At 41.7% G+C, this 10,648-nt stretch overlaps 2 protein-coding genes across 2 annotated transcripts; one reads left to right on the forward strand and one right to left on the reverse strand.

Moving 5' to 3' along the window:
* The first annotated feature begins 877 nt into the window (after window positions 1-877).
* On the forward strand, window positions 878-4,207 carry nop16 (NOP16 nucleolar protein homolog (yeast)). Its single transcript, XM_061751204.1, has 5 exons — window positions 878-1,135; window positions 1,428-1,536; window positions 2,451-2,517; window positions 2,595-2,701; window positions 3,781-4,207. Exons 1-5 carry the CDS (start codon window positions 1,029-1,031, stop codon window positions 3,916-3,918), a joined length of 528 nt encoding a protein of 175 aa, XP_061607188.1. The 5' UTR covers window positions 878-1,028; the 3' UTR covers window positions 3,919-4,207.
* A 110-nt stretch (window positions 4,208-4,317) lies between these two features.
* arl10 (ADP-ribosylation factor-like 10) lies at window positions 4,318-10,648 on the reverse strand. The gene is made up of 4 exons (XM_061751202.1): window positions 10,339-10,648; window positions 7,746-7,923; window positions 6,335-6,510; window positions 4,318-5,579 (listed from the first exon to the last, which is right to left on the reverse strand). The coding sequence occupies exons 1-4, from the start codon at window positions 10,579-10,581 to the stop codon at window positions 5,406-5,408; spliced, it is 771 nt and encodes a 256-aa protein (XP_061607186.1). The 5' UTR covers window positions 10,582-10,648; the 3' UTR covers window positions 4,318-5,405.

Genomic DNA, 10,648 nt, shown 5'->3' on the forward strand with positions numbered 1-10,648 from the left:
ATCTCATGTCTCTATGAAGCTACGTGTTTTTTGGTCCTCTGACGCTGCTCACTTGGGACCTCTAGTGTAAAAATCGTGTCATCGCCGATTTTCACTTGACATTAAACAGTGCCTCACGTCAACTCGATGTAATGAATAATAATAATGTGCAATTCGAAATAAATAGAACTTTTAAAATCTGTGAATATATACTACCAATGAAAATGAGAATAATATTTTTTTTTTTTAAAGAGGAGGAGGAAAGTGTAGCGGTCATGGAGGTCACATGACCGGAACTTAAGAAACTTTTTTTTTTCCCAATACATTTTTTTTTTTAATTGAACAATTCCACAAGATACATACAAACACATTGGCTTTTGTCACATTGAAATCCAAATAGGGTCAAGTTCATTCCAAATGAACTCAAGAAACTTGAATCCTCACAATTGTCAACGGAATGTAAATAAATTTAAATAAAATGTATGTTTGATTGTATAGGATTAAAAATAGAGATGTCATGTGTTACCAATGAAAGAAATTGAGAAAAAAAAACAAGAAAAAAGGTTTGGAAAAAATAGAAATGGTACGGTGTTGGAGGTCACATGACTGGAGCTAAAGCTAGTCAACTAAATTTCATGTCAAAACATGTATTTATAACTATATAACATTACAAATAGCGATTTCATATGCTAGCAGCAAAAGAAATAAAAGGAATTCAAGAAAATGATGCGATAAATACAAATAGGTGTGGTCTTGGAGGTCACGTGTATATATCTAAAGCTGTGTCAATCGTTGCGTGTCAACTCACTTAATAAAAAACGTAATGAGTCCTTATAATTATATAAACTCTAAAATAACAATTTTATATCCTATTAACGAAAGAAGAAAAGGAGGGGGGGGAAGAAAAACGAAGGATGAGTAACATGACCGGAACTAAGCAAACGCGACATCCTGTTGCTGCTACACGTTTTTCTTCATTGCTAAACACACTTAGCATTGAAATACCTGCCTTTAATAATTAAAGCCTCATACATTTTTTGTCAATAATTATGCCCAAAGCCAAGAAGACGAGCCGGCGGAAGAAGTTCGATTACAAGAAAGACCGCAAGAAACTTAAGAAGAAGTTTATAAAGAAAGCCAACCCCAAGATAGAAAAGTAAGCGTAACGCACGCATTAGCATGCTAGCTCTCCAACTAGTTTTTCCTTCTAGTTTCAGCCAATAAACTTGGCATTATGAACGCGAGTTTACAGATTTCTAACCCGCAAATACAATACGTATGCTTTCGTATTCCTATATGTACTCATCCCTTAGATTATCGAGATAATGAGATGGTAAGGATAAAGTCATTTTAATGTTTGCCATTTATTTAATGAGGCGCCTACTAAAATGAATATGTTGAAGGTTCCTCTGACTTCTGGCTTATGTGTTAATTGGATTTGTGCTCAGTAAACAGATACGGGAGGCATGGGATCCAAGTAAGTCCACGACCAGGAATCTGCTGGACATGGGCCTGGCCTTCGATCCAAACCGCAGTTTGCCCATCAAGAAGCAGAGCGTAAGTAGCGGCTGTTGGTTCTGTCTCATGCAAATAATCAGTATAGTGAGCCCCAGAAAATTACCCAACTGTTATGTAACAATGGATGGAAGTGCAGAAAGGACACACAAAAATAGCATGATGGATGGGCAGGCTCCCCAGACACAAAAGTATATGTTTAAAAGCTTTTCCAAAATATGTCCTTATTTCTGTACTTATTACAACGTATGAAGTAGAAAGTGTTTGCGTCCTGTAGTTCTTTACTTTTGCCAGTGGATGGCAAAAAAAGTACCGTTTTTGCTTGATCCCTGCAAATCTTGCACTGACACAACTGTTGGCATGCAGTGCAAAAGCAGTATAATAAAACCATACATGTACCTATTGTGTTTTGTTTGATGCTGTTGGTCTGTGACATCCATCATGCAGTATTTAAAGGGAACCTACATGGAAAGTTGACCCTTTATTTGCTTGTTTACAAATATTTGGGTCGCTGTTCCGCCTCGCCACCAGTCAAGCATTACATTAAACAACCAAGTAAATCTTTTGTTAGCTGCCTATTTCCAGTTCAGAGATTTTCCACTGTTGATGTGGGAGCTGGGCTCGGGGAAGAGCTATAGCCACTTTCAAGAGGACCACCGAACAAATTAAATTTGTAAGCCAAGGTACATCGATGACGTTTTGTCTCCATGGGGGAAAATATGCTAGCTTTTTTCCTTCACACAGTGCAGGGGGCGGGGTGAGCAGTGGCTTATTTTCATGACACTGGATCGCCCCCTCAAGACAGGTTGAGAAATGTACTTTTAATTCTTGATTCTTAGGGTGTTTTGACAAAAGCATGTCACACACTTGTTAAAACACCTGGGAACTGTTTCCATTAATTCATTAGATTGGCTGATTAGATTAGATTTATTATTTTTTTTAAAAATTGTTTCCAGCTCCTCAGATTAAAAAAAGAGACGAAAGCTCCTGCCCACATTGTGACCAAGCCCTACGTCCTCAACCGTAAGTTTTGGTACACAAGCGGTGAAGCGAGGCACGGGTGTCGTGTGTCATGACATAAGTGTAAAATGTGTGGGCAGAGCTTGAGGAGGAAGCCAACCTGCCAGGGAAGGCCAGCAAGACGCTGTCGTCCGACTTGATCGAGTACGTCCAACACATGATCCGAGAACACAAAGACAACTACAAGGTGAGAATCAAGAAACAAACCTTTCCAGGTCCTGCCGCATTAAAGTGTTAACTTTACCCCTGAAAAGGCTCAGCAAACGTAATATTTCCAACTGGTCTTATTGTTATGCAGTATTTGTTCCCCCGCTATTTTGCAGTTCATTGTTAGCACCACCGATTTTTTTCCTAGTGTACGGGCAAGGAAATGAAGGAATGGGGAGATGCCAACATGTTCCGAGTTGGACAAGTTTACGCACGTGACATTTAGATTATTCCTATATATGGTATAAGCAGAGTAAAATGTATCTCGGTCGATAGTGGAAAGTGTGTCACGATCGGGAGAAAAGATGGGATAGTTCATGGAGTGAATTGCGAACGTTGTAAAAAAAGCCATTGACGTTCAACACGTGCCATGCGCTAAGTCAGCATCCCTCAGCACGTTTCATAGTTGCATATCTGTAAATAAATGATTATTTTGCCAATATAAGCCCTTTCTCAAGCTTGTTTTTGTTGTTTTATAATTTGAGGTGTCACAAAAGAAAACAGCGTCAAAGTCACTGTTTTGCTTGACATTTCTTTTCACAAAATCTTTTTGTTGTTTTTGATGAACCTTTGTTCTACTACCGATTACTAAAGAATGGAAAAAGCTAGAAACAAACTTTTTCTACGGTGAAAGAATAGCATCTACTCTTTTGGTAGGTTTTGTGCTTATACTGTCACAGAACACAATATTCCGTGGTTCTTGAAAGATCAGTCAAAGCGCTCTAAAACACCTGGCAGTAAATGAGTTAAGAGCGGCAAGATGTTACTTCAAACCACACTACACTTTTATGACAGTGAGTAAGGAACTAATGCATTAACTTCATATACTCTCCTAAATTATTTTAATTTAAATTCTAAATAAGGCAACCATCAGCGTGGCTCCTCGGGAGTCAAATAAATGTACCTTGAAGGCTTCAGTAGGTTGTAAAGGACGACCTTGTCTTTTGCCGAAGGCATAAAACACGCCGATTTCCATGTATAATAAAAATACATTCATTCAACTGAATTCATTACGCTTTGACCTGTCTGACTCGCTCCCGCTGTTGTTTCACCCCGCAGGCGATGGCCCGTGACGAGAAGAACTACTACCAGGACACGCCCAAGCAGATTAAGAGGAAAATCAACGAGTATAAGCGCTGCCATGTGCAGCACTACGACGCCTTCGTCGCCTCGCTCACAGGCCCGATGTCCCACTGAAACCTTGACGCCTGGGGTGCTTTCAAGTAAGAGTGTTCCTAGAGGATGTTCTAATATACTCTGAAGTCTGTTCTTCACAAGACGAAAATAGTTTCCACCGACTTACTTTTTTTCACAGTTGACCCTGTTTGTGTTGACTTGGAAAGGAAAGATAAGGTGTTAAGGTGTCTTGGACTTAGGGATTTATTTCCTTTTATTAACGAAAAAGAAGGCTGTTTTTTTTTTTTTTTATATATATATGGAGATTAAAAAGTATGCTTTGATGTTCCAATAAAATGGTTTCAACATACACCAAACAAAAGTCTTTTTTTTTTCTATCAGGAAAACACGATTTATAGATTATAGATCAGTGCACACATTTGTATTGGAGAAGCAAACAATAACAACACTGACACCACACTGAATTACAACAAAGCAGAAGGGCAATCCATATATTGAATACTTTTTGTATTTTAGACATGAAATACAGCATCTTGCCAAAGCCTCTTTTCAAGTCATGAAAGTGTTAGCGCATTAAATGAATACATTTCTACGACTACAGAGCATCAAAGGGACTAAAACATCACATTCATTAAAAAAAAATAAAAATAATCGTAATTGGGAGTCTTCTACCAACCATCAGTCGCTGGGCAATATTAGATATTAATGAGTGACGAGATGCTGAGGATCTTGTGCATTTCTGTAAAAAATGGGCTGCTACGGCACTTACAGTGTTGACTTTAGAGTTTTTCTGATTCCTAAGCAAATTTTCCCATAAAAACACAAGTCCTGTGTATTTTTTTTTTTTTTTTTCCAGGCTCAAACTTAAAACATTTGGTAACTGTACAGGTGATGTTTTGAGTCACATTTAGAATCCAAAAATAAGTTAACCACTATAGTATAAAAACAAGAAAACTAAAAACAGTGTCAAACTGCTTATCTGACAGACACGAAAAGAAGACGACACACACATTGCAGGGGACACGGAAAATTTGGCAGCACGGTGTTCTGTGGGTTAGTACATCTTGCCTCACAGTCAAAAGATTCACTCGTCTTAGGTTTTGTGACTTTTGACTTTTTGAATTTTCACGGCAAAGGTTGGCCATACACAAAATTGTGTTACTTTTGTGGATATTTTGATTTGGGATGGTTTTTTGTTGTGTTTTAGCTCAAAAATCCTTTGGACTCTCTCACAAAGGGGCTCTAAGACAAACAAGCTCTTAACATTTCCATGTAAATTTCTCCACGGTCCGTGCTTCACTCACTTGACTCTGACATAAATGCGTCACTTGTCCTTGTGTTATCTGTTATTAGTTTCATTTGGCACGCATAAACGAGCCATTGTGAAAATATGCACGATGTGAGGGGAAGTGGATTTAAAAAGTTATTTTTTTGTGTGCTGCCAGTCTTTGCTCCTTTTTCTCCTCGAAGACAGTTCCAGACGCAATCCTTTTCCACCTCTGCTGCCTGAGGAGGAAGAGGACGGAGCACCTTTTTTCTCCCCCTTATCAGACAAGCTCGAGCAGCAGATCCTGGAAGGTGTCCAGGCCTCGGCAGGAGTTCCTCAGGGTCCCGTCGAAGGCCAGCTGGGTGGCCAGGAGGAACAGATTTCTGTCCTCCGCCACCGAGCCCAGAGACAAGGCCTCGTGGAGCTCTGACACGCTCACGGCATCCGGTTTATCCTGGTAGGAGCCAGAAACACAGGCCCGATCACCGCATCCATGCAAGCTTTGTCATAAAGTCCATGTAAAGTGACTTCCAAGATTTGTTTCTAAATACATTATATATGTTTGAATGTATTTGCTGGAAACGTGCACAGACATAACTATTTAGTGTACGTATGTATATGGCACAATTGCGACGTGCAGTTAGCTTGCTAGCTATGCCTACACCCCGAAAATGCATTTTCTCTTCGGATAGTCGGCTGCCGTAGCAGCTTTAGAGTGCCTCGTTGTCGATCGTGAGTGTGCATAGATCATGGTTGAGAAAGGCGATAATGCCAGGAGGACAAAAGAGAGGGGAAAAAAATGAAGTTTGACTTGATAGCCAGCATATGGAAGAGGCTTTGCGCTGGTAGGGCTGCTTGAGGGCGCATCGTCAGACATGACTCAGACATGAGTGCCCGTCATGATGAGAAAAGTGGAAACACCAGCACGGAGGAATTATTATTTTTTTTAATTATTTTCGTGTGTGGACACGGGCTGCGCTGGCACATGGCCGCTTTCGAGCACCTTGGAAAAGCCCTGTTACAACATGGTGGGTGGTGCATTAAGCAGGTATATTTTGTTATGTGTAGGAATAAGAAAAGATGCAAGACAACGCTTTTCATCATTCAAATTTGTCAGGGATTGTTAACAACAACCTTCTCTGTGGTGTGTCAAATTTAGAAGACAGTTATTTTCACTTTACAGGGACTTTTAAGTGTGTGTCTTCTTACCTGTTTGTTCCCCAGGACCACCACGGGGAGCTGGGGTTGCACCTCCAGGAGGCGGTGCAGCTCCGACTTGGCCAGCGGGAGGCGGCTTCGGTCGGACGAGTCCACCACGTAGACCAGCACGTGAGTCCTGATCAGATACTCAGACCAGTAGCAGCGCAATTCCTCGCCACCTCCAACTGTAGAACCCATGAGAGAAAAAAAAAATTAAAATGCACAAAACATGTTTTAAAGGGGACATATTATGGGAAATTGATTTTTAGTACCTTGTATACAGATAGTTAGGTGCATCAAGTGTAAAATAAAAGAACAAACAAAAAAAATGTGCCTGTGAGCAAGCTGTTCTGGAATTCTGACCCAACTGTGACATCACAGTTGGTCTAATTTACATAATAACCGCCATCTAAGTTTCTCCACCTATGATTTGATTAGCTAGGCTGGGTGAAAATCCAGAGCCACTTTCAAGACAGTCTGAAAAACTCATGAAGAAACATTTGTGTTAGCTTATAAGCGGCACAACACATCCCTATTGACAGTCAGAGGGACTGGGTAGGCAAAAAAAAGAGATTGTATCCCAAACTATATATATATAATTCATATATATATATATATTTTTTTTTAAAGGGAGATTAATCACATATACAGTGAACCCCCATTATATGCCGTTATGGGAACCGAGCCCTGCTGCGAAGAGCCAAAATCCACAAGTGACCGCCAAAAGTGTTTTAATTGCCTATAGATTTCACAAGATGGCAGCAAATCACTTTTTTCTATTAGACAGAGCTATGGCCTGACTAAATGAAGCTCCTCCCTTCAGTTCAGCGTACTTCCTTGGCACAAGATGGCGGGAAAGGACTACTTTTATCTAAGTGTAACTCCTCAACTCACTTCAACATAGTTCCTTGGCACAAGATGGTGGAAAAGGACTGTTTTTTTCCCCCTCAAATCAACATAGTTCTTTGACACAAGATGGCAGTAAAGCAGTACTTTCGTTTGGCCCACGGTGTAATTATATTTGGTCCGCAAGACCATATTAAATGTGTATTAGAGCTGGCCCGCCAGTCTATAGCACATGCGCCACTAATATTTAAAAAATTTTAGCATCAAGATGCCACAAAAAGGGAGTAACGCAGTACTTCTGTCTAAATGAAGCTCCTTAACTCACTTTAACACAGTTCCTTATCATCAAGATGCTCCAAGATGACAGCTTTATTGCTTTGGCCTGAGCACAAAAATGTGAAAAGGGAATGTTTTTTTTTTTTGAACAAATAATGGAGAGAGAAAAATCACCACCAAAAATCTGTGAATAGGTAAATCCACACATGTGCACCTTTCAGAGTGTCCAGTACATCAAATAAATATATAAAATGAAAAAGTGAGAATATTCACATTGATGTAATGATTTGGTACTTACTCTCCAGGAAGTTCAGCTGACAAGCGGGCACGCTGAGGCTCATGAAGTTGAAGCCCCGGGTGGGCCGGCAGCGGCTCCTCTTGGCCCGCCCGGGCGTCAGGCTCTGAAGCACGCTGCTCTTCCCGGCCCCGTCCAAGCCCAGAACCAGGACCTGACGCTTCCCGCGGTCCTCTTCCTCCTGTGGGCCGATGTATTGAAACGTCAAACTAGTTAACTGTGTGTACACACTGTATGTCAGCTATGGCCTTCGTGTGTGTCCACGGTGTATCCCGCTTCTCTTGCTAAACTCCCGTCTTACCCTAATGAGGACGAGCTTTATACGAAACGGATGGTCTGGGATGTTGAGGAATATAAAAGAGTTCTCGATCTTGCAGACATTTAAGATGTAAGAGATGTCCCCAGCACCGTCTCACAGAGAGCTTTCACACGTCAGTCATCCGCTTTTTTCAAAATCATTTATTCATGCCAGACGAACGCCTCGAATCTGTGCGCAGCCATTAAACATAATCAGCTGTATAATGTTTCCCCAAAAAAAGAGGCCAGGTCATTTACATTTTTTCCTCGAGTGTGCTTCCGATGCCGAGTCAACAGCCAAACGGCAAACAAACAAGGCATCTGCAGTCCACCGGGGGGGCCAACTTCAAGCTGTGTCAAGCAAGACTCAGACGCCGCACTCGCAGTTGGGGATTTTCTTCCTGTGCGGCACTATCAGCGTGGACTTTGTGCATAGCGAGAGAGAGGTTCTTGCTTCACGCTTCTAGCCATCGGCATTTTTATCAGCGTTACCCGAGCAGATTGTTGAGCAGAAACAATACAGAAATGATCATAGCTTTTGATAACAACTCCATGGCAACTAATTGGACGGTTGATCATTTGTGACACTATCAAAACATTTAGGTAATTTTCAGTCCTTAATTGTGTCTTCCTGAGTTTAATAGGATTTTATAATGTTTGACTTTATAAAAACATATACAATGGCAATTCTATTGCCACATTTTTTTTTTTTTTTGCTTCAATTCAACGGACATTATGCTGCTGCTCCTGGTGTGCACATACTCAAATGTTCGGCTAAGGCGTCGACCTGTGTTTGACCACACTCCTGCAGCATGCGCCACATGCACGGATCGGCTACACCAATTGACAAGTGTCATTTGTCGCCTTTGTGATGAAGCGCTGCGTCCTTGACTGAAAATACAATCTGTCTACGGGGGCTCGCGTTTCTTCAAGTCGATGCAACGCGCTAGCTCCACCCCTGGTCGTCATGGTAATGGAAGCCTGTTGGCCCAGTAAAATGGGGAGAGGGTGAGCGGTGGCTCATTCAGATGAGAAAAAAAAACACCCCTCCAAAACAGAGTAATTTTAACCAGACTGACACAAGTGGATGTTAACCATGGTGTGTTTCTCTCTCTTTTGTATGTTTTTGCATATTTACACCCTTGGAAACTATTTTAAGTTGTGTAAAAAAATGTTTTCAACCTTATAAAATGTCATTGGTGAGATGCTCTATTAATTCTGGTATTTGGTGGGGGTTTTCCCCCTGTAAATTGTAAAAAGGCGCGACTAATAAATGTCCTGACAGCGCCAGATTGCCGGGATAGCAGACCATGTGGAAAAGTCCACATGCCCACAATGCCGGCTAGAAAATTGGAATCCATTTGATAAACCACCAGTAAACTGGGAGCTTTTTGTCTCTGCATCGGTTCCAGGTGGTTTTGTGTTATCAACCCCTCAGACCGCAGCACTGTAAGGCATAGTTTCACACTTGCCTTGAAGGTACATGAAATGTGGCAGGCGTAGTTCAAAATATGTGACTAGTTTGGAACAAAACAACTATTATTATTGTTTCTGGGACATTGCGCTTTTTCTCACCAATAATGGCGTCATGGTTCCATCAGATTGCTCCGATGTCAGTCCTAAATTGGTCACCAGTCACTCCATGGACTGGTTGCAAGTCAAGTGCAGATCACATAGGACGAAGAACTATTCACCTTCACGTCTATGGACAGTTTAGATTCTTCAATTAACTTCCAATCAGTTGCACGGCTGGCTTTTGGGGAGAGAAGCGGGGCACACCCTGGACTGGTCCATCGCAGGGCATAGTTGACTTTTGGCAAGAGAAGTGGGGTACACCCTGGATTGGTTGCCTGTCAGTGGTATGAACCTAGCATGACACGTTTTTGTAATGTGGGGGGAAGCCGGAGTACCCGCAGAAAACTCGCTCAAGCACCGAGAGACAATGTTTAAACTTCACACAGGAAGGCCGGGATTCAAATCAAGAACCTCAACAGCGAGGCAGATGTGGTCACCACTAGAACACTAGAATACTTGATTGATGCCATCGGATCAAATATTTTGATTTATTTTTATTTTCTTAATATGTGAATTTCTTTTCGTACATGTTTTTCTTCCAATACTGTAAATCGATTATCACGTTATGACTGCATCGAGACAATATATTTGTTCAGATATCAGCATAATGTGATTCCCAGCACTAATTTAACCACCAACAGTAACAGCAATGATTAAAATCTACATATTTAAGACGTCGACGTGTACAGTAATACGGCGAAAAGAAATCAGAATAGTGCCTTACTTCCTGGATGGTAGAATATTGGGCGTACGGTGCACATATTGGCCTCGGGTAGAAGTAGCTGAGGGCGATGAAGATCGCGGAGCCCAGCGCGGCCACGGCAGCGGTCAGCGCCACCGAGATGTGCCGAAGGAGCACCATGTGTGCGGGGCCGGCAGCCGGAGTGGAGTCGCTGGCTGGCGGACGAGTGCGGACGCCGACTGCCGCTGTCTCTTCTGACTCTCGTGCGGTTCCTCCTCTCGACATGTGACCGCGCGCTCGCTGCTTGTGTTGTTGTTGTTTTTTTTTTTTAATGCCAAAGAGGCGCAGGATG

This window comes from Phyllopteryx taeniolatus, chromosome 17 (assembly GCF_024500385.1).
Source record: "Phyllopteryx taeniolatus isolate TA_2022b chromosome 17, UOR_Ptae_1.2, whole genome shotgun sequence".
Classification (NCBI taxonomy): Eukaryota; Metazoa; Chordata; class Actinopteri; order Syngnathiformes; family Syngnathidae; genus Phyllopteryx; species Phyllopteryx taeniolatus.

Bases quoted from the DNA above. Each gene is read 5' to 3' on its own strand.
- nop16 (XM_061751204.1), top strand. From the start codon at position 1,029: ATGCCCAAAGCCAAGAAGACGAGCCGGCGGAAGAAGTTCGATTACAAG. The intron at 1,136-1,427 runs GTAAGCGTAACG...ATTTGTGCTCAG, and splicing joins GCCAACCCCAAGATAGAAAA to TAAACAGATACGGGAGGCAT. The intron at 1,537-2,450 runs GTAAGTAGCGGC...AATTGTTTCCAG, and splicing joins TGCCCATCAAGAAGCAGAGC to CTCCTCAGATTAAAAAAAGA.
- arl10 (XM_061751202.1), bottom strand. From the start codon at position 10,581: ATGTCGAGAGGAGGAACCGCACGAGAGTCAGAAGAGACAGCGGCAGTC. The intron at 7,924-10,338 runs GTAAGGCACTAT...ATCGGCCCACAG, and splicing joins AATATTCTACCATCCAGGAA to GAGGAAGAGGACCGCGGGAA. The intron at 5,580-6,334 runs GTAAGAAGACAC...GGCTCCTACCAG, and splicing joins TGGTCCTGGGGAACAAACAG to GATAAACCGGATGCCGTGAG.